Source organism: Rhinolophus ferrumequinum, chromosome 9 (assembly GCF_004115265.2).
Source record: "Rhinolophus ferrumequinum isolate MPI-CBG mRhiFer1 chromosome 9, mRhiFer1_v1.p, whole genome shotgun sequence".
Classification (NCBI taxonomy): Eukaryota; Metazoa; Chordata; class Mammalia; order Chiroptera; family Rhinolophidae; genus Rhinolophus; species Rhinolophus ferrumequinum.
The window spans coordinates 91,032,294-91,056,325 of NC_046292.1; the positions used below are offsets into that span (position 1 = coordinate 91,032,294).

The following is a 24,032-nucleotide window of genomic DNA, read 5'->3' on the forward strand; positions in this document are numbered from 1 at the left end:
TTTTCAGACTATTCTTTGGTTCTCAAGGTACATAATCATGCAGAATTTCGTTTCTTTTAAAAATATACTGTAGTTGTATCTCTTATTTCAGAGATCTGTCCATACTAGGTATTCTTCACTTACACCTTTAAATCCACTCTCCACCCTTCTTGACCTACATTTTAGCCAGGGAAATTTCTGGTAGGTTCTGCCAATGGGAGGCACCAGCAGGAGACCAGAGGGCGGAGAGACAGACAGACAGATATCAGGCTATTCACTTGCTTTCCCACCTCTTACTGTTCCTGCCAAGACGGGCAGCAGTTGCTGAGATCTTCCACCTGTGTCAGAGGCGGAAGGCTGCTGGTCTGACAACTGCAGCCCCAGGGTTCCCTCTCAGCTCCTTCCCCTTGTCTCTTTAGGCCTAGAGCTGGAATTGCTTTCTGTGGTTGTGAGCTGTAAATATCTTGATTATCTTAAATATTTTAACGGTGATAGATTGAACCCATGTCTAATTTCATTTCCTCTCAAGCCCCCACCAAAACTACAGTAAAGGAATCTTTACAAGCCATCAACTCTTCATGGGGAGAACAAGTGAGATAATGGCAACACCATTACTGGAGGTCGGAAGGATGATGGGCGAGTGGTAACTGACCTGGCAGATCCCAGTGGGGACGCTAAGACCCCGCCTGATCTATGTGGCAGACATCTCAAAGGCTGGGACAGTGGCAGGCACTCTCTCCTACTCCAGGCCAGTGGATGATCTCGGAACTGGATCCCAAGTAGAGCGGCGGCCTGGGTACCATTTTGTAATCAGAGATCACAATGGCTGTGTGAAGACAGTCCTCTCTCCCTACATGGCACCCAAAATGAGGGAGCCAGGCATACCTGCATAGCAGAAGTTTCTCTGGGGCTCTCACCAGCCCCTAAAATCACTAAGATTTCCAGGGTTTCCAACAAACAGCTCAGCAACGGTCAAAGTCAATTCCTCATCCTCACCCCTCTCCATGTTCAGAGCTTCCAATCTGCTTTTCAGTTTGTTTCAGCAGGAGCGTATAACCCAGGGTTACTAGATAGCTGAGGAATCTGATATGACCACTAGAGACCAAAACGAACAGAAAAAAACACGGGAGGAAAAAATACGTAGGGAGAGAATAAAATCAAATTTATCCTCAGGGAGATAAGCAATTACAAAACAAGTAAATAAAACATAAGCTACTACTACTACTACTACACACACACACACACACACACACACACACACAAAAGGAACATTAAGAGAAAAGTGAGCTCTTGGAAATTTAAAATCTGATGGAAAAATTAAGGAATGAAAAATAAAGTTGAGGCAATCAATCAGAAAATGGAGCAAAAAGACAAAAGAGTGGGAAATAAAGAAGGAAAGAAACATACCAAGACCAGTTTGAGAGACAATGACAGAACTAGGAGTTCCAGAAAGAGGGATCAAAGAAAACGTAGGTGAGAAAAATCGGTAGGTGACTAGGTTCTAACCTTGGCTCCACCACTTACTAGCTGGGTGCTTCTGAGCAGACACTAAACCTTTCTGTGCCCGTGTCCTTACCCTGAAAATGTAAATAATGGCACTTTGCTTACTGGGTTATTATGAGGATTCAAATTAGTTCATGCAAAGTTCTAAGAACCAAGTTGGTACATGTTACATCCTCAGTAAATGACAGCCATCATTAACTCCTCCTTCACACACATACACTGCACATAATTGGTCACAGGGTTTTACTGGCCCTCCCTTCATAATCAAATCACTTGTTACTATCTCCACTACAACCGCTCATCTACCATCACCTTTCCGGGAATATTGCCAGTTGTAATTCCTCATTTCCCAACTGTGGCCTCCCTACCATCTTGTCTCAACATCATAGCAAAGGGGATCCATATAAAATTTAAATCCCACTGTGACACTCTTTGAGTAAAAGCCAAGTCTTTCCCATGAACAAAATGGTTCCACATAATCTGAACCCCCATTATCTCCTGACCTCAACTCTCACTAGTTCCCTTCCTCCACTCCAGTTAGGCTGGCCTCCTTACTGGACCGTCTGCCAGGGCCTCTGTACTTGCTGTTCCCTCTGCCTGGAAAGATCTTCCCCCAGATACCTGAACGGCATACTTATTTCCTCTAATTCTTGATTCAAATATCACCATCTACATGAAGCCTAACTAGGCTACTCTAAAATCACACCTCCTCACACTTTCTATCTCCATTCCCTGATTGTTTTCTCCTTAGCATTTACCATTAACTGACATATTTTTCATACTGTTTAATGAGCACAGGATTTTGCCTCTTTTGTTTACTGATGTATTCCCAACAAGAGTGCTTAACATGAGGCAGACATTTAATATTTATTCAATGAATACAAAAAAGAAACTTTCCTAAGAACTGAAAGACATGAGTTTCCACATTGAAAGGGCCTGCCAAGTGACCAGTAAAATCACTGCAAACTTTTGAACATTGAAACAAAAAAGTGAAGATGCTATAAGCCTGCAGAGGTCACAAATCAGAATGTCTTCAAAGTTGACAACGTAGGAAAGAGAAAGACAACTAACAAATGATTCCCGACCCAGAATTTATTCCCAAATTATCAGGTAAGTGCGAAGATAGAATAAAAGCATTTTGACATTCAAGGTCTAAAAATATTTTGCCTCCCATGAATCTTTGCTTCATAAAGCTTCTAAAGGATGTGCGTCTCTTAAACAGAAAGAGGTCTGTTTAAGAGGTCCTGCAGTTAGAGGTCATGCAGGTATGAAGTGAAAGAAATCTCCAGGATGACAACAAAAGGAGATTCTCAGGATGACAACTGTGCACTAAAGCACAATCAGTTCAGAATGAAGAGGGTAGGTTCACACACCAGGCCTTGCGAGTGCAATGCACTGTCCCTCTAGCCTGATACAACTAGCCGAGGATGTGTTGTACAGAAATAATGAAATAAACCAAGAAGGCAGGATATACTACTATGCAGAAAACAGCAATTCGTATTCAGGAGAAACAGAGGATGTCACAGGATGACATCTGTGTAGCAATCTAGACAGACAGAGTAGCAGTGCTCAAGAGGGATCACACAGGGAGGAGGAGAGAAGGGAGAGGGGAGGGCGGGATGGGGGACAGAATGGAAAGATTATTGATGGGACCATCCTTGTGGAAATATGTGCAAAATGGCTATTGAATTTGAAAAGAATCAGCAGTAGATACAAAGAAAACTAAGCTCTTTGTGTGTGTGTGTGTGTGTGTGTGTGTGTGTGTGTGTGTGTGTGTGGCGGGAGAAATTTAACATTAGAAAACACAGAAGTGAAATAGGAATTTATCATTTAGAAACACGTTGCTGCAAAAGAAACTGGAGGAAGTAGGGAGAAATGGGACAGAAGACTACTGGATTCTATTAAGCCATTTAAAATTTTATGTATTCCTTTAAAACAAAATTAATTTTCAAAAAGATACACTGACTTCTCACTAAGCTTTCCAATTTCATGATAACAGCTTTCCAATTTCATATGATAATATTTCTTTCACAGTTATTTATCTACCAAGATGTGACGGTGACAGATGTTGGAACCTAGGGAACTCAGGTGGGAAAAACATGAGAGAATTGACGAGTACTTTGAAATAGTTTTATTGGCTCATAAGACCTTTGCATATAAAAAAAATACCCAAAACACTATGCAGTATTAAATCACAATTACATTTTTTTTTTACCAATTAAAACTACCCAGAATATACATTTTTTTAAAGGAAAAAAAATCCTACAGAACTGAATTCTGAAGTGACATTATGACTTAAATACTATGACAAAATAGGTAACTCCTTATCACATTACTTCATTGCACAAGGCTGCCAGGTACTTTGCAAGCACGACCACCGCAGAGTGCAAATGAGCAGTTTCAACCTTACATGTTCAGCTGAAGTAACTGCCTCCACCTAAGGAACTCTCACATTTCTGGCACAAATGTTGGTCTGTTTTAACGTCTACCAGGCAATCAACCAACTTCACAATCCAGTTACTCTCTTTCTGGCCATCCCTTAAAAAAAAAAAAAAAAAAAAGAAGAAGAAGAAGATAAAAAGTAACATCCTTCCGCTGTTATGGCCTGAGAGTCAACACCGCCTTTGCTTAAAGAAATCCACCCCCCTGAGCTCTTCCGGCAGGTACTCCTGGTCCACAGGCTCGCTGTACATGGGGTTGTACTTGTAACCTTTGCCGTAGCCCAGATCCTTCATCAGCCTGGTGGGCGCGTTCCTCAGGTGCAGTGGCACGGGGGGGAGAGGCCCCTTGTGGTTCCGCAGACAGGCTTTGACATTGTTGTAGGCGCTGTACACCTCAATAGACTTTGGGGCTCTGGCAAAGTAGACCACACACTGGGCTAGGAGCACCTAGGCGAAAAGGAAACATCTTTGCAGAATACTTTATAATGTCCCTAGTTAGTTTGGAAAAGAGTCCCACCATGCTTTCATTATCCCCCTTTCTGCCTACCGTCTGGATAACCACCTATGATAAAAAGAAGAAATTCCTACATGAGATGAGAGGTTGAACCAGACCAGTGGTTTTCTATATTTAAACTGAATACCTTTTTATTAAATGAAAAATTTCTTAAAACCCCAACACATAAAACAGATAAACATGAAGCTGCTGTGTTTGTGTGTGAACTTGCACACACTTCCTTGTTTGGCTCCTTCAGCACTTCTGCCCCCAGGAAACCCTGAACACTTCCTCCTGTTTGGAAACATCAACTCGTTGATACCTAAGACCCCCCTCTCGTGACTCTAAGCTTCTAAAACAAGAGTTCAAAAGCCAAGCAGCAACTTCAGTGGGCCCACACATGAATGGCGAAGGCAGAACATATATTCAAATCCACAAAGGGACACAGCACAAGAGAAAGGAACTGATTTGCAAAGCAATGGCCTGATTACTTTACCTCACATTCGGGCATGCCTATAAGATGACAACCTTGGTAGGCAGCGACTGCTTGTGTTAATGCACATGGGTCTGCCAGACCTGTCACACAGAAAGAGAAAATTTAAGTCACAACGTACACCCCCTGCCTGACCTGTCCACGTGCTACCACGACCAGGGACTAGCACTGCCCGTACATTCTGACCAAAAAAAGGAAAAAAATCCCACTTAGCAAAATGGGCTGACTTTTCTCTGATCTCGTTAGCTTATTCAAGAAATATTTACTGTGTCAAAAACTGTTTCCTCAGGGATAACAATTCTACATCTTGTAGGAAAAATAAATGTAAGGGGCAGAGACCACGAAAACAGTCACAAGGATGGATACATTAAAAAGAAAACATTTCTTAACACCAAAGAAAAGTTCTGATCTTTTTATTTAAACGTGTCCAGAACCTTCCATTTCTATCTCAGATGTCCAATGAAAACCTAAACACCCGACTACAAAGCAAATAGAAGTATTTCTTTTATTTCAATACTCATATCAGGAAATTCACTACTGAAGAGGAAACAAAACGGTGACTTTAGGAACAAAAACACTCAAAAGCTCACACACACAATAAAAAAATAAACTGAGTTCATACTGAAGTCTTATTTTCTCCTTACCTGTCCCACACGGCACCATTTCCCCGCCCCCCTGCCCCCGCCCCATGTGCACACCAGGTCCGGGGCCCTTCCCACCACACTCACCAATGTCCTCACTGGCAAACCTCACCAGCCTCCTGGCAACGTACAGCGGGTCCTCTCCTCCTTCAAGCATGCGTGCCAGCCAGTAGAGGGAGGCGCTCTGGTCCGAGCCCCGCATGGATTTATGAAGTGCAGAGATACAGTTGTAATGCTCTTCTCCTGGACACCACAAAAAGCACCCACTCAATTACAGGCAGGAGGACGGGACCCACAGAGCTCTAAGAGGCTCATCCAAACCGTGCTTATTTCACTTGGCTGACTTTAAGGAAGCCTGAACCAGTAGGGACCTAGGAAAGCCCGAGGAGAGTGAGGTCTGACAGACAGCTGTGCTCAAGCTGTTCAGCAGGAGGGTACAGTGCCGCTGGTGTGAGATGCCGGGGCAGGCCCACGCAGTTCCCTGTGGGGCCTGGGCCTGTCTTGTAAGCCGATCCCATTAAGAGGAGAAAGCCGCTGGATAACTGCAGCCACCTACACTGGATGTGAGCACAGACCAGGCGGAGGGACAGGTCATTCACTTTGAAAGGTGATCTTCCGAGACCCCAGAGGATTTTCCAGGCCAAGAGTGGAGGAAGAGTGGTTCTAATGTTCTGGTTCCACTGTTAATTTGAGGAAAACTGACCCTGGGCCTGGAGGGCGCCATCAGGGTGCAGAGGCAAGTGGCAAGAACAGCTGTTCCAGCCCATTTGTTCCTCGGTATCACTTCTAGCTGCCCTTCTGGTATCTGAGGCCTGTGGTCATTTAAACCTGCTGTGGGGACACCTGTGTGGCAGGATCCCCGAAGGCATGACACATGCACTAACAGCTTTTGCCCTGAAAGCACTATAGCCCTTTTCCTTCACTGTTTGGTTGTGCCCTGCTTTTTGACCCGTGTAACAAATCAGTGAAGCGTGCTTTAGAGGAAATAGTTAAGGGGAGAAACTTATAGCTCCATATTTGCTATAAATCTGTAAATCTGAGGAGAGGGCACCCGCTTCCTGAGAAAGCAGGGGTGTCTTATCCTTAGTGTTAGTCCTTCCAGAGAAGCACCTGGTCTGTGCTCCTCATTAAGCCGATGCCAACAATGAGACCAGGACCTGCTCTGCACGGCATCTGGGCCCCAAGAACAAGTCCCGGCAGCTGACAATGCTGGTAAAATGACACTTGACGTTCAGATGAAGAGAGCACGTGCTAAGATGCTGGCCTGCCAAAGGAGCAAGACCCGAGAGGTTGACTGTGGGGCCTGAGCCCCTCCTGTTGCAGAGAACGCTAGGGCAGACGGATGCTTTCCGCAGAGCTGCTGGATTTCTGTGCACAAACTGAGTTTCCCATCCTAGGGCTTCCTCAGCTAAGGCACAATGCCATGGAGGCTGGCTGGGAAAGTGTCCTGCGCCAAAGCCACATGGCTCTGGCCCAACTCCCTCACAGGCCTGGACCCTGACCTGTGCTCTGACCCTCCCGAGCTGAGCCTGGACCTGGGGAGGAGAACTAGTGTGGGCCCAGCCAACTCGCGGACATATACAGATGAGATGGAAGCAGCCAGCTCTGCTTCACTTTCTGTCCAATGTGAACAAGGAGAAGGCAATGAACCTCCCGATCACAAAGGTTCCTCATCTCCTTATATCTTTCCTGGGGGTCAGCGATGAAAGGCATCTGGTGAAGACCGTGGGCCCTGGAGCCAGGCAGCCAGGGTTCAAATGCGAGGTGTACAGCCATGGGACCATGGGCAAGTGGCTCCTCTCTGTGCCTCCTCAGGCTTCTCACCTGGGAAGCGGGTATTGTAAGACTAGTTAGGGCACAGGGTTGTGAGTATTAAACCATGTTTGCCTGGTATGGAGTAAGCACTACAGAAACATGTCAGTGTTCAATATTCTTCTACGTTAGCTGGTAGTTTTGCTTTTATTATATACCATTTCCCACCTAAAATTTCACATACATGTAGAACCCCGACATCAATGCATGGCAGAGAACTTCTCATTTGGAAATTTCTTCACTGATGCAGACTTATCTGAGCTAGTTCCTAGGTCCCTTACTGATGGAACAAAGCCTATAAGAGAATGATCTCTATGATCCGACCTGTGGAGCAGGGAGGTCACAGGGCAGCAGGGTAAGGTGTTAACTTGTGGCTTGCGTGGGTCCTCAAGGCCGGACTCCAGGCGATTTCCACTGACTCTAGCTCTTCTTGGGGCAGCAAAGAGCTACAGAGAAGGTGACCCCTTCGTGCATAGCTTCCCTGGATGGAATGTGAGCCCCGAGAAGTAGGAACCCTAGGGCTGGACATGTCTAGCACCCACAGTGTGTGTGTGAGCAGGCACGAGTGTTCACATGGGTGTAAGAGAGGTGAGTGAATACATGTGAGAGTGGGTGTGAGTGTAAGTGGTCGTGTGTCAGTGGGGAGGGGCTGGCATGACGGCAACACTGACAGGGAGGAAGGACACAGTCCTGGGCACCAATCAGACCTGGAGCTGGGATAAATTTAACCATGTGTTTTGTGAATTTAGGCAAGTTTTTTCATCTGTAAAATGAGGATAACATTAAGTTACCTCCCAAAGTTATTTTGAGAATTAAAAAAGACGACAATGTACATAAACTACTGAGATTCAATGAAAGCTCGTGTTATATTAAATGGTAGCTTTGTTTTTTAACTGAGTCTGATGAAATGTGGAAGAACAGTCCCAGTGGTCCAGTCAAAATGAAGAGTCTCCTTTAGGACAGCTACAAGGGAGAAGGTAAGACCACTGCTGCTGGAACTCCCAGAGACAATGGGAGAGTCCAGCATGTGGGAATATTTTTATCTCTTAAGACTTTTAATTCTTTGTACATATCTCCAGTTCTTGCATTTGGCCAAAAGGAAAGTAAAACTCTGTATCCAGAATGCTTTATGTTTCAGATTTTCCAAGCACTCCTATGACATTCAGGAGCACAGAGCGGGCCATCCGAGCTCCTGGGTCATTTGAGGAGAGGCGCTGGCTGGGGAGAGGACTGTTTGTTAATTTAATACCTCTAATGCATCCTTAGTGCTCTTTAGCACCCCCCACCCCCATCAGCTGAGGGGCAGTAAAGCCAAAGAGCTTCAGTCACTTCCCCAAGGTCACACAGCACGTTCTGTTCACTCAACAGGAGGCATTGCCTGGAACCAGTCATTCTTAAGCTCCCCCACCCCCTTCTCTAACCAGTAAGAAGTATTCTTCGCCATCAAAAAGCATTTGTTAAAGACATGGGACAGCCTACGTGATATCCGGAATATTTAATCCCAGCTTCCTTTACTGGCATAGCTTTGAAAGGTGTGGAAATTCTATTCGTTACTGCAACATGACTCTATCAGAATCACACAAATACTCAAGCCCCAGAAGTCCAGGGTAATCTACAGTACGCTATCTTCGTCACCCACATGTTTTATAAAAAGATACAAATGTACTGCGCTTATGACATTTAATATTGCCAGGTCACAGACTTAATAAGAGCTGGTATCAAAACTGATATCTGTAAATGTGCCTCTATGCAAACAGGTAAGTGCACAGAGCAAAAATAAAGTTTTAAAAAAGATATTACAAAATAAAAACATTACAATCCAAATAAACTTAATTTTTAGTTGAGACTCTTGAAATCAAGGATTTTAATTCTCATTAAGCTAAAAAAAATAAGTCACTTATTACAAGAATCCTCTTGTTATTTACTGCCATTATAAATGATCAACTGAATGTATGGGTTTTTAAAAATGCTTGCATTCTAAAAAGTGCCATCAGAAGGTAATGGAAAAATATGTAACTACCTTCTAAGATACGTTTGAAACTTGCAATTTCAAACCCGAAAACTCCTCAGTTCTGATCAGGACAGCTTCTGCTCTGAGCCTCTCTAAGAAAGTTCAGGAAGCTAGGACTCTGAAATCAGACTCTGAGGGTAAGGTTTAATTCTATTACCAATATAGAGATCCAACTGAGAATCACGTTCATGCTTTGGACCCAGATGAAGGTCAGAGGTCTGGAAATGAGAGTGTATGTACACAACTTATTTCATGAAAGTTTTACTCTTTTTACAGTTCAGAGTTATTTACCTGCTCGGTCATATAAAATGTGAGATTTCTGGAGGCCTTCCTTCACATCATTTTCAGTGATCAGAACTCTACCGGGAGAATACGTTTGCCCACTCTTCTTACAAAACATCTTCCTAGAGCTTAACCTGGCCAGCACCGCCAGCTGCAGTCCGTTCAATCCAGCTCGGGCATCCCCATCGCTGAGATAAGCCAGAGTGTCTATAGCTTTATCCTCTATGAACACGGAGGGCCTGCAACACAACTAGTGTTAGTTACTGTCACACTTGTATTACACACTTTTCATTCGGTAGCATTTCTTAGTGAACTCATATGTATGGCTTAGCAAGGTCACTAAAAACTCACTTACTTAGTTCAAGGCTCTGTCCTTTATTCTTAACTCACGTTGTTAACAGAGCTCAGCACTACCGAGACTGAAAACTGACCTGCCTTCGAGTCATGAGGGTGTATCACTGTATAAGCACACACACATAAGCATGTATGAAGGAGACATGGAGAGTTTCAGAAAGTCACACGGACAAACGATCTGTCTGGTTCACAGAATAGTGAGTGCCTCATTAGAACATACAGAAAACAGGCTTCAAATGCAGTCCACATCCTGATGAGACAGGTATGCTCAGACCACTCCCCCACAGGGAAGGGACAACATCATTTCAGAAAGCTAGCTCCCAAAGGCTCCAGATCACACAGTTCAATTCCCTCATTTCACAAACAACAAACCAGGAACCTGGTTACTGTGGGCACAGCAGGACCTAGGAGCAGGTCTGTGGGATTCTGGCCTGGGGTGTGCTTCCAAGTGAGTATTAATTACATGAAATCTGCACAGAGTAGCAGGGTCACTAGCCCGGACCTCTGTCACAAGATTCTCCCAGAACTCAGCTGTGAGACCTTGGGTATGTCACCTAACTCATAACTCGTTGTCTCTTAACGTCAGGACGAAAATTGACCACCCCATTTCTAAATGTGGACCTTCACAGAGAAGGTCTAATGATGATTTATTTTCAAGTCTAACTGTGCAAAATTTTCTACTCCTAGTCTAGTTAGACAAGCTATCTAACACACTTACTTACTTAGAGGGGTCTTATTAATTCCTGGCTAGCTGCTGGCAGCACATTTGCAAACAATTTTTCTGTTACAGCTCACCCTTCTCATTGCCAAACTGCAGCTGAAAACGTCAATTAGGACCATCTAAATCAGCTACTGGGAAAACAATGCACAGGCACCAAATGGGTTGGGCAAGGGCATGGGGATGGGGGTGAGTGGGGGTGGTCATGAAGGGGGGCCCAGCTTGTCTGTGAAGGTCAATGTAGAATTCCTTACTATACATCCACAGACACTACCTCGCTTGGTGAATAGCTTGACTAACACCAATTTCTATTTCATGTACTAAAAGATTTGTTTCTAACATCTTAAAGTCTGTCTCATGTCATTCTCTAATATAGCAAAGCCAACACTTCCTATTATTAATTGCGGCTCTCATACCACACATGAAACACCTGTTTTGTCTGTCGTATAGCTTGATAATGAATGACTCTGTCATCAGACTCCTGACAAGCTCCCTCCCAGGACCCAGAGCCGAGGTTACAGTCTGGAAGCCCATCCTTCTCCCTTCCTGACCAGATACTCAAAACACACACCAAGGCCACAGCACTAATACTTTGTAAAGTTGACGGACCATTTCTCAAGCAGATATTGTTTAGCAGATTTTAGATGTTTTGGAAGAAAATGACCATCAACACATATTAAAAGAAAATGTGTTAGGAGGGACCAATACTAGTGGGGGTGTGGCATCACCCCATGTGCCCCCTACCCCCACACACAAAATGTGTAGTAATCAAGCCAGGTGTGTGTGTGTGTGTGTGTGAGAGAGAGAGAGAGAGAGAGAGAGAGGGAGGGAGGGAGGGAGGGAGGGAGGGAGGGAGGGAGGGAGAGGGAGAGAGGGGGGGGGGCAGGGTGGCAGAAGAACCAAAGTTGCCTGAACACCTCATTTCAGCCTCACAACTAATAAAAGCAATGCCTTCCATCTCCTTGGAAAGCTTCCTAGCAACAAAGAGCCTGCAGCATCATTTGCAGGAAGAAAAAGGAATAGAGCAGGAGCCCTAATCAATCCTGACTAACTGAGCCATCACCATGAGTCAAGCCATTTGTTTATCACACTTGTCATCTCTCCATTCCCACTAAATGTTGAGGCCTCAGGATAGGAATTATGTCTTATTCTTTCTTTGTATTCCTAGTGCCTGGTAGAGAATAGGCATTTGCTATCTGCACAATAATGAATGGACTAACTTCTATTTTCCCACAATTTCAGAGTGAAACATTTATTTTCTTTTAAATTGTAATATATAGAGAGTATACCCCCACCCCTCAAAAATCCATTATCTTCACCACCAAGAGATAACAACAGCCACTATGGCCTCTGTTGAATTTCCTTTATGATCCATCCACCCCTTCAACCATCAACCTAACATCTAATTTTTAAAACAAAATTAGGATCATATTATGTATAGTTTGTGCCCTTAACAATTAAATAATTTGTTGAAAAACAAATAAGCTACTTAGAACTCTAAATGTTACTTTATTACAAAATGTGGATTATATTAAATTTAAAAAATAGACACAAAGCGGCGAAAGTCTCTTATTGCTGTTATTCCCTTAACATTAGTATTTTGGTATACATGTATTTCCCTTTTCTATGAATTTGTCCTTCATATACACAGACATGAGTGCTTCTGAGACACAGACGACGGACGGCCTTCCATGCTCTGTTGCTTACTATACTGCCCCATTTCCATGAGTCCTCATATAAAGTCAGCGAGGAGGCCCTTTTTACTGTGAGAGAAACGGACTAGCAGACTGTTTCATAGATTTATAAACAGCACACTGTGAATAAACCTTTTAAAATGGGCATGTATTTTATGTGGTTGGAAAATAGGATCCTTCCTTCAATTTTTAAACTCTTAACCAAAGCCCAAGTTATTCTGTTGCTCTCCTTTTAATCAGGTTTGAAGTCACAGGGAACTGGGGTGCTATAGCAGTAAAACCAGACCTGAAAGCTTTCACCAAAGCTCCCCCTGCTCCATTCCTCCTCTTCCTCCTCCCCTTCAGTATGACCCACATTCCAACTCCAGATCTGTCCAAAACAAGTATTTTTAAACTCAAATGAATCTATCAGCAACTCTGTTCAAGTGATAAAAGGCGACTGCTGCTAGCACTCACAATGCTCACCCACAGAAGTTCCCGAGTGGAAACTCACTGTTAAGAACACGGTATAAGCTGCCCAAAGGGTTCCTCCCACCACTCAGTACTCCCTGAACCCAGTTACTCTACCTCGGTTCTGAGGAGTGATAAAATATGTCAAAATAGCTTGAAATCTCAGGAGAGGGAGCAGATGAGAGAGCTCATTCAAGGAAGGATAAAATGAGGAAGATCTGTATTGATATTTGCAGAACTCAGCAAACAGTAACTACTGCACAAAATAGCTTGAAGGAGTGATTCCAGTCCAGAGAATTTAACATTACTTTTAAACTTAAGCATAAATTTATACAATATTTTCAATTTGGAAGTAACTTTCCAAAATTAGAATAGGATTAAATGTGGCACAATTTACTTTGGGGATAGAACATCTGAAATTTCATAGCATTCTATAGAGAATATAGTAAATTATATTGTTATAATGTGATAAAAAAAATCCAACTGTTCCATAATAGCAAAAGTGGTTGAAATGAATGTGTTGGAAGAGATCATATTCCTAGTTAATAAGATCTAGAGATAAAAGACATAGCCTAGTTTCTCCAACTGAAGTGAAATGCTTTGGTCTTAAAAGGAATGTGGGAAACATGATGTAAAGATAGCTCCCTCTTTTCCTTTCTCCTTCCTAGGATGTGAATTTTTCTGCACATTTATTTTTCTGGGGGATGACATCGGGATTTGGAGGATTCTATTGAGATGGCTGGATGTTTAAGTTGGAGTGAGGCAAGTGACAATGTACCTGTTATTTTATGGCAGAACAGAAGAATACACATGGCTCAGTTAGACTCTTCCTAACTTACAAAACAATTCTCTGACTCTCTTTCAGTAAGAAAAGGAGCATTCCATGGTTAGGGTAACAACTGCTACCCAGTGGTCCTCAACCAGGAATGTGCACCAAATTACAGAGAACTTTCCGAAAGTACAGCTATGTATATCTTACCACTGATTTACCAATTCCAAAATCTCCAGGGACAGACCCTGGGCACATGTATTGTCAAAACACATCCCTGGTAAGGGTGATGCACAGAGCTGGTTAAAAGGCACTACTGGATGTCTTAGAAATTGAAGTGTGAGGTGAGCCTCTTGACATGTCCCCTGGAATTTACAACAAATTAAACAGCTATAATTCCACAAAGGACTCTGTGCACAGCAGACAGGCAAGACTAAGAGACTGAAATCATCTAAAGGAGGGCACATTGGGCGAGTGGAGGAGGAGGAAAGTGGGAATTGTGGAGACACAGGCTGAGTGGCTGGAGCTCGAAGCTCCCTGCATCCCGGAACTACCGCAGCCCAGGGAGAGGGAAGAACTCAGACTGCTAGGGCTCCGCTTATGGCCCACAGGGCTGAGGGGGCGGCATATAACACGGCTGAACCCAACGCTCACGGCAGAGACCTCGGAGCAAAGACTGAGGGAAGAAGGCTGAAAACGGTGGTTTAAGCCCTCACTGCCGAGCAGAGAACGGAAGCCTTAGGCACTGAGACTAGCCGCCTCCTCCCCACCCTCCCAGAGCTCGCCCCGCCCCCACCTGCCCAGTGCTAGAAGCGGAACAGTAGCAGTGTCAGATGAAAAGAACAGAATATTTGCTGTTCTGAGATCTGTGGACCGCAGACACAGATTCGCAGCACAACTAGTTCCGGCACAGGGGAGGGAGCTGTGGAAGCAGGACCGGCTGTGGTGGTGGTCGCCGCCATTGCTCTGGGCCACCTCTCACAACTCACCCCGCCCCCAGCCCCACCTATCTGGGCGGGTCCCTGCAGGAGTAAACAGAACTGCTGAACCACACGGGCTCTGAATCTGGTGCAGGAAGAGCTTTGGAACTTCAGAAGCTCTCCGCATACCCACACGGACACTGCGCCCTGTGACCCAAGCGAACGAATAACAGAGGAGAAGCCCGTCTCCCAGGGAATCCCCCCATTGTGTGAGAAGCTGGAATAGTGCAGAGAAAACAGAGCACTACCGTGTGAGAGAGAAAAAACAGGCTGCAGTCGGAGAGAAAATAAAACATTCTACCAAGAAGTACTGGAAAACAAAACAAAGACCTCTTCCTATCAACCTGTTGCAGAAGCCACTCCTGTAGGTGCCTAGGAAGAGAAAAAAATTATTCACTAATTGGGATAAATAAGCAATGTAACAAGGCAGCTCAGAAAGAAAATGAAGTCTCCTAAAAATGAACTTAAAGATATGGAAATATGTGATTTAAATGACAGAATTCCAGACTGCAATTCTGAAAAAACTCAGTGAGACGCAAGAAAACACAGACAGGCAGTTTCAGGAACGCAGGAACACACTCAAAGAACAAAATAAACATTTTACCAAAGAGATTGAAATTTTAAAAAAGAACCAAGTAGAATTTTTGGAGATTAAGACCTCAATAAAAGAAATGAAGAATGAAACAGCCAGTTTAGGTAATAGGGCTGACCAAATAAAGAATCAGTGACATCGAGACAGAAATCTGGAAATGACACAGATCGAAGAAGAGAGAGACTTGAGAGTTAAAAGAAATGAAAGAACTCTACAAGAACTTTCTGACTCCATCAGAAAGAGCAACATAAGTATGGGCATACCAGAAGGAGAAGAAAGGGAGAAGGGAAGAGAAAATATATTCAAACAAATTGTCAATGAGAACTTCCCAAACTTGTGGAAAGAACTGCATCCTCGAATCCAAGAAGCAAATAGAACAACACCTAATTACCTCAACGCCAACAGGCCTTTTCCAAGGCACATTGTATTGAAACTGTCTAAAATCAATAACAAAGAAAGAATCCTCAAGGCAGCCAGGGAAAAGAAGATGGTAACCTACAAAGGAAAGCCCATTAGATTATCATCAGATTTTTCAGCAGAAAATCTACAAGCCAGGAGGGACTGGACTCATATATTCAAACTATTGAAAGAAAGAAATTATGAGCCAAGAATAGTATTTCCAGCAAAGATATCCTTTAGATATGAAGGAGGAATAAAGACCTTTCAAGACATACCGAAACTGAGGGAATTTTCTAATACACGACCTGCACTACAAGAAATACTGAAGGAGGCTGTCTATTAGACCAGCATAAATAGGGATAATTTGTGACAACAAAAACATAAAAGCGGGGAGAGTAAAGTTCTGAACCGGTATAAAGGAATGGAGAAAGTAAGCATGCTGAAGAAAATGGATTACTCTAAATATGAAACTTTCTTTTACATAAAATTAATGGTAACCACTCAAAAAAAATCCAGAACTGAAATATGTAACATAATAAAAGAAAAAAGAGAAGGAAAAATCATAGAATACCACCACACTGAAATAACAGACAGACACAAAACGGCAAAGAAACAATGGAGACACCATCCTACCAGAAAACCAAAAATAGAATGATAGGAAATCCTCATATATCAATAATCACCCTAAATGTACATGGACTGAACTCACCAATAAAAAGGCACAGAGTAGCAGACTGGATCAAAAAACTAAACCCAATCATATGCTGCCTTCAAGAGACACATCTCAGCTATAAGGACAAATATAGACTCAAAGTGAAAGGGTGGAAATTGACACTCCAAGCAATTGGTATCCAGAGAAAATCAAGTGTAGCTATACTGATATGAGAGGAAATAGACTTCAGGATAAAAAAGGTTAACAAGAGACAACAATGGACATTTCATAATGATAAAGGGGACTATACAACAAGAAGACATAACACTCATCAATATTTATGCCGCCAATCATGGAGCACTAAAATATACTAAGCAACTGCTAACAGAACTAAAGGGAGAAATTGACCAAAACACAATTACACTAGGGGACCTAAATATATCATTGACAGCTATGAATAGATCATCCAAACAGAAAATAAAGAAATAGCAGCCCTAAATGACACAATAGATGAAATGGACATAATTGACATTTATAGAACACTTCATCCTAGAACATATACATTCTTTTCCAGTGTACATGGAATGTTCTCAAAGATAGACTATATATTGAAACATAAAACTAGCCTCAGCAAATTTAAGAAGATTGAGGGCAGACGGATGGCTCAGTTGGTTAGAGTGCATGCTTTTAACAACAAGGTTGCCGGTTTGACCCCCGCATGGGACGGTGGGCTGTGACCCCCACAACTAAAGTTGAACACGGCAACTGAACTTGGACCTCAGCTAAGCCCTCCACAACTAAGACTGAAGGAGAACAACTTGACTTGGAACTGATGGTTCCTAGGAAAAACACACTGTTCCCCAATAAAGTCCTGGAAATACACACTATTCTCATTCCCCAATATATTTTTTTAAGATTTTTTTTTAAATTTAAGAAGATTGAAATCATATCAAGCATATATTCTCTGATCACAAGGCTCTGAAATTGGATATCAACTGCGAAAAGCCAGAAAAACCACAATACGTGGAGATTAAACAACATACTTTTAACGAATGACTGGGTAAAAGAAATAAGAGGAGAGATCAAAAGATACATAGAAACAAATAACAATGAAAATACATCCTACCAAAATTTTTGGGATGCAACGACAGCATTTTAAAAGGGAAATTTATATCATTACAGGCCTATCTCAAGAAAAAGAAAAATCCCAGATAAATAACCTCACGTTACACCTTAAAGAACTAGAAAAAGAACAAATCAAACCCAAAGTCAGCAAAAAGAAGGAAATAATAAAAATCAGACCAGAACTAAATGAAATAAAGAACAAAAATGGACAAAATTAATGCAACGAACAGTTGGTTCTTTGAAAAGATTAAGAAAATTGACAAACCCTTGGCTAGATTCACTACGATAAAAAGAGAAAAGACACAAATAAACGATTTCAGAAATGAAACAGGGGAGGTTTTCATGGATGTCACAGAAATATAAATGATCATCCAAGAAGAACTATATGCCACCAAATTCAATAACCTAGAACAAATGGACAAGTTCTTAGAAACATATAGCCTTCCTAGGCTGAATCACGAGGAACTGGAAAATCTGAACAGACCGATCACCAGTAAGGAAATTGAATCAGTCATCTGAAACCTTCCCAAAGCAAAAGTCCAGGACCAGATGACTTCACTAGTGAATTCTACCAAACCTTCAAAGGGTATCTAATAACTGTCCTACTCAAACTCTTCAAAAAAACTGAAGAGACAATACTCCCTAACTCATTTTATGAGGCCAACATTACCCTGATACCAAATCCTGATAAGGATAACACAACAAAAGAAAATTACAGACCGATATCTCTGATGAATACAGATGCAAAAATCCTCAACAAAATTCTAGCAAATTGAATACAACAATGCATTAAAAAGATTATTCATCACGACCAAGTGGGGTTCATCCCTGGGGCACAAGGATGGTTCAACATATGCAAATCCATAAATGTGATACATCACATAAACAAAATAAAGGACTAAAATCATATGATTATATCAATGGACGCAGAAAAAGCATTTGACAAGACACAACATTTATTTATGATTAAAACACTTAATAAAATAGGTATAGAAGGAAAATACCTTAACATAATAAAGGCCATATATGACAAGCCCTCAGCTAATCTCATAATTAATGGTGAAAAACTGAAGCCCTTTGCTCTATATTCAGGAACAAGACAGGGCTGCCCCATCACGTCTGCTTTTCAACATAGTATTGGAAGTCCTCGCCAGAGCAATCAGGCAAGAGAAAGAAATAAAAGGTATCCAAATTGGGAATGAAGAAGTTAAATTGTCACTTTTTGCAGATGACATGATGCTATATATAGAAAACCCTAAAGGCTCCACCAAAAAGTTATTAGAAACAATAAATAAATATAGTCAAGTTGCCGGCTAAAATAATCAACGTACAAAAGTCCATTGCATTCCTATATACTAACAATGAAATCTCAGAAAAAGAAATAAAAAAAAAAACAATTCCTGTTGTAATTGCAACAAAAATAATAAAATGCATAGGAATAAACTTAACCAAGGATGTGAGAGACCTATATACTGAAAACTGTAATACATTTTTTAAAGAAACTGAAGAAGACACAAAGAAGTGGAAAGACATTCCATGTTCATGGATTTAAAGAATCAACATAGTTAAAATGGCCATATTACCCAAAGCAATATACACATTTAATGCAATCCCCATCAAAATCCCAATGGCTTTTTAAAAAGAAATAGAACAAAAAATCATCAGATTTGTATGGAACCACAAAAGACCCCGAATAGCCAAAGCAATCCTAAGAAAAAAGAACAATACTGGAGGTATCACACTCCCTGACTTTAGCTTGTACTACAGGGCTACAATAATCAAAACAGCATGGTACTGGCAGAAAAACAGACACATAGATAAACCAGTGGAATAGAATTGAGAACCCAGAAATAAAACCACATAAATATGGACAGATGATTTTTGACAAAGAAGCCAAAAACATACAATGGAGAAAAGACAGCCTCTTCAATAAATGGTGCTGGGAGAATTGGAAAGCCATGTGCAGAAGAATGAAACTGGACTGCTATCTGTCACCATGTACCAAAATTAATTCAAAATGGATCAAAGACCTAAACATAAGATCTGAAACAATAAACTGCATAGAAGAAAACATAGGTACTGAACTTACGGACTTTTGGTTCAAAGAGCATTTTATGAATTTGACTCCAAAGGCAAGGGAAGTAAAAGCTAAAATAAATGAATGGGACTATATCAAACTGAAAAGCTTCTGCACAGCAAAAGAAACCGTCAACAAAATAAAGAGGCAACCAACCGAATGGGAGAAGATTTCTGCAAACTATGCCTCCGATGAAGAGCTAATATCCAAAATATATGAGGAAATCATGTAACTCAACAACAAAAAAACAAACAATCCAATTAAAAAATGAGCAGAGGACCCGAAGAGAGGTTTCTCCAAAGAAGGCATACAAATGGTCAATAGACATATGAAGAAAAATATTCAAGATCACTAATCATCAGAGAAATGCAAATAAAAACCACAATGAGATACTTCCTCATACCACTCAGAATGGCTATCATCAACAAGACAAATAGTAACAAGTGTCGGAGAGCCTGTGGAGAAAAAGGAACCCTCAGACACTGTTGGTGGGAATGCAACTGGTGCAGCTGCTATGGAAGGCAGTGTGGAGGTTCCTCAAACAATTAGGAATAAAATTACCATATGACCCAGCAATCCCTCTCCTGGGTATCTACCCAAAAAATCTCAAAACATTTATCCATAAAGACATATGTGCTCCAGTGTTCACTGCAGCTTTATTTACGGTGGCCAAGATATGGAAACAACCAAAATGTCCTTTGATAGATGAATGGATAAAGAAGTTGTGGTATATATATATACAATGGAGTACTATTCGACGGTAACAAAAGATGAAATAGGACCATTTGTGACAACATGGATGGATCTTGAGATTATAATGCTAAGCGAAATAAATCAGAAAAAGTTGAGAACCATATGATTTCACTGATATGTGGCATATGAAACAAAAACAACAAAAGAACAAGACAAACAAATGAAGAAACAAAAACTCATAGACAGTAGTTTAGTGGTTACCAGAGGGTAAAGGGGGAAGAGGGGTGGGAGATGAGGGTAAGGGGGATCAAATATATGGTGATGGAAGGAGAACTGACTCTGGGTAGTGAACACACAATGGGATTTATAGATGATGTAATACAGAATTGTTCATCTGAAATCTATGTAACTTTACTAACGATTGTCACCCCAATAAACTTTAAAAAAATAAAATAAAATAAAAAGCACTATTGCTGAATTATAACCTGGGACTCTTCTGTAATACTTTACAAATTATTACAGTGCGGCCCTTACACAAAGAAACAAAGAAAGGTGAGAATGGTAATACTCACCAGAAGCATTTTAACTTGATACTAAATATAAGCAAAGTAACTCTTAATTTTGCACCTAGACTAACAACAGGGGTACCTTCATAGTCAAAAACATGCCTTCAGAAACTGGTTCCATTCTGTTCAAGCTGGGTGACCCTGGCACGTTACTTAACCTTTTGTGCCTCAGTTTCCTCATCTAAAAGGGAGACAAGAACCACTTCTTGAAGGAGTAACTGAGACATGTAAAGGCTTAGCGCAGTGCCTGGACATTGTGAGCACTGAATTTTATCACTAGGAATGAGAATGATTTGAATCAGACTGTTCAGTAGTATGCTCTCTAGAACTGCAAACAGCTGCTTCCATGACAACCCGAGTGAAAAGAAAACAAAACTTACTCCAAAAAGAGACTATACACTTCAGAGAAGGTGCCCATTTCTGTTTAATCCCAGGCAGACACACATCTTTTCTATTTACACTACACCATTTACCTAGTAGGGGATCGTGGGATGAATCACCGCCCCGAGATGTGTGTGCGTCCTAAGCCCTGCACCTGCGTATGTGACCACATTAAGGATCCCCAGATGAGAGCACCCTACATTTAGTGTGGGCCCTAAATCCAATGACCAGTGTCCTTCTAGGAGACAGTAAAAGAGGACGGAGGGACACAGAGGAGAGGCCATGTGAAGATGGAGGCAGAGACCAGAGTGATCCTGCCCCAAGCCAAGGAACGCCAGGAGCCACCAGAACCCGAAAGGAAGGGCTCTCTCCTAAAGGAGCCTTTGCAGGGAGTGTGACCCTGACAACAGCATCAGACTTCGAGCCTGCAGAACTGTGAGAAAATAAATTTCTGTGGTTTTAAGCCACACAGTTTGTGGTAATTTATCACAGCAGCCACAGGAAGCGAATACAAGTTCCCTAACATTTGTTTCCAGTTGCCAGGCTTTTACATCATCATTTAATAATGTATGTTAATGTAACTTTTTTATGTCAAAACATTTTTAAGAAAACTTAGTAAAATGCACTTTAAATCCACAACTCACTCTGACCAGTACCTTTTATTCTGGTGTTCCACTACCTTTCTTTTTTTTCAATACTAGAAAAGATTATTTTTAAAGGTCAAGCAGAATAGTTCCAACTTTCATTAAAAACAAAACAACTGAGAAACAAACCTATAGCCATCTTGTTTCGGGCCATCTCATTTTGGGGCCACCTTGTCTGGGCCCCCCTCTCAAGATGATCAGAGAAAAGCCCTAGTCTCCCAGTCAAGCTGCAGCATTTCTACTTCAGGACAGAAGCCACTCCAACTCTTTCATCCAACTCTTGGAACTCTGCCTCGTTGGACAGTAACAGTGCAAGTACGACTTCTCATTTCACTCTCTTCATGTCCACAAACTAATGACTATTACCTGGTCCACAAACAACTGACTCTTTAGGGGGGTGTTTCTGAATACACGTGTCATCTGATCTGGAATCTACAATCCTTTAAGGCAGCAAGTACTGCAGGGTGATTAAATACTAGTTTACTTTCTCATATTCAGCAGCACAAGCTCATCAGACCATAAACCATGGATTTTCTGGCCTCCAAAATTAACGCAATGCACAGATAACATGCTTCACTATACCACGTAACCAAAATGTTTACAGAGCAAAATACACAAAAACTGTTGATTATTCATACAAACCAAAGGAACTATGGGATAGATAATTCAACATAAATTACCATTTACCTCTCTCTTTCTCTTCCAACCAAATCACAACTGAGTATAGGAGTCTAGAGTACTATTTTGTGGATGTCACACTAAAGCTATAGTGCAGGGGGGTGGACAGATACGCTCTTCTTTGGCCCTTCTTCTTTCCTATTGCCTAGAATTCAAATATAATAGCTAGATCTTTAGTAGTAACTTAGGGCGTGAGGCAAAACCCCTGTACCGAAGGTGGTGAAGCAGAAAGACGAGAGCCCTGGCAATACTGTGAAGCTAGCCAGAAACTGCATTTTTAATGCCCGTGGACCTTCAGACTCTTACATGAGAAAAAAACGTTCCACCTTGTTTATGGCACACTACTTGACTTTTTCCTGTTGTATGCAGCCAAACCTAACCCTAATGGATGCAGTCACATCTAGCACTCCCTCCTCGCTGGAGCACTTCTCTGTGGGCACCCTCCAGGTTTCTTCCCACCTTCTGGATTTGTTTCTTTAGGCTCCTCTTCCTCTGCCATCCAATAAATGCTGACAAGTCCTCCACTTAATACTACCCTTAGCTCCCGGCTTTCTCCAGCTCGCCTATGGGAGTTATTCACATGTATGGACTATACTATCTCTGCTATACTGGTGGTCCCAATCTGTCTCAAACCCTTCCACTGCTCTCCTGACTTACAGATCTGGGACCTCTCCGTGTGACCCACCCAGAGGCCCCACAGACTGAACGGCACACCCACCCTGCTCCTCCTCCTGTCTTTCTTGCTCAAAAGTACAACTCTCTGTCACCAGATCAGAGTCATCTTAGACACTCCTTACCTCTCCTCACACCTAGGCCTCCAGATCCCACTTTGCTATTTCTCAGTGTAGCTCTGGCCTGTGTTCAAGTCATCTGCACTTGTCTTTTGTATTTAGCTCCTGTTGCCACACAGCAGCCTACCTGTCTGTCTCCTTGTACCTGCCCCTAAGAAAGGAGAGTCTGTGAGACGGATTCTTTCAGGGACTTCGCTTCACCTTTGTGCTTGCACCTTATGTCTCCCTGTTTGGCCCCAAAGGATGGCTGGTTAGTCAATGGCGGGTAAGATTCCCCATGGGGGTGGGGGAGAGGGACGGACAACCCAAGCCCAAGCCAGACACAGCCATGTGGGGACCATCTGGGGAACTCGCGGGGTCGACAGAGGTGGGCACAGCCCCCCACCTTCCCCGGGCTAAGGAGAGCCTCTGCCTCTGTGGCTGCATTCCTTCCCACAACCTGCAGGGGAAGTGACTCAATGATGTGCTCTCCATCTATTCATATGCATAAAGGTTTTGTCCCTTGGGGAAATACTTATACTGAGACTTAAGGTTCAGCTGCCTGCAGGCAAGGGTGATTGGCTTAAATCAGTTTCCTATTATGATGCATGGGATTCACAGATCTTGAGATTGACAAGCTTTATCCTCTCCTACCTAATAAAAGCTATGCGTTGGCCCGATTCGGGGCTCAGTCCTTTGAGGCTGGTGTCCCTGGGCCCCGCTTGCACTCTATTCTTGGCTACTGTATTTCTTAACCCTGTGCCACCCTCCTCGCTCCCCACAACTTTTGTCGTGCAGGACGCGCGACAAGCTCCTAACTGGTATCCTAGGTGCG

General features: G+C 42.3%; 1 protein-coding gene across 1 annotated transcript in view; it reads right to left on the reverse strand.

The window, feature by feature from the left end:
• Positions 1-3,692: 3,692 nt before the first annotated feature.
• The window catches only part of WRNIP1 (WRN helicase interacting protein 1), a 28,270-nt gene continuing 7,930 nt past the window's right edge, over positions 3,693-24,032 (reverse strand). Inside the window, exons 4-7 of the mRNA XM_033113949.1 lie at positions 9,665-9,894; positions 5,638-5,793; positions 4,913-4,992; positions 3,693-4,370 (exon numbers count right to left, since the gene is read on the reverse strand). Coding sequence (XP_032969840.1) covers positions 4,095-4,370; positions 4,913-4,992; positions 5,638-5,793; positions 9,665-9,894 — 742 coding nt within the window. The 3' untranslated portion in view covers positions 3,693-4,094. The remainder of the gene's footprint in view (positions 4,371-4,912; positions 4,993-5,637; positions 5,794-9,664; positions 9,895-24,032) is intronic.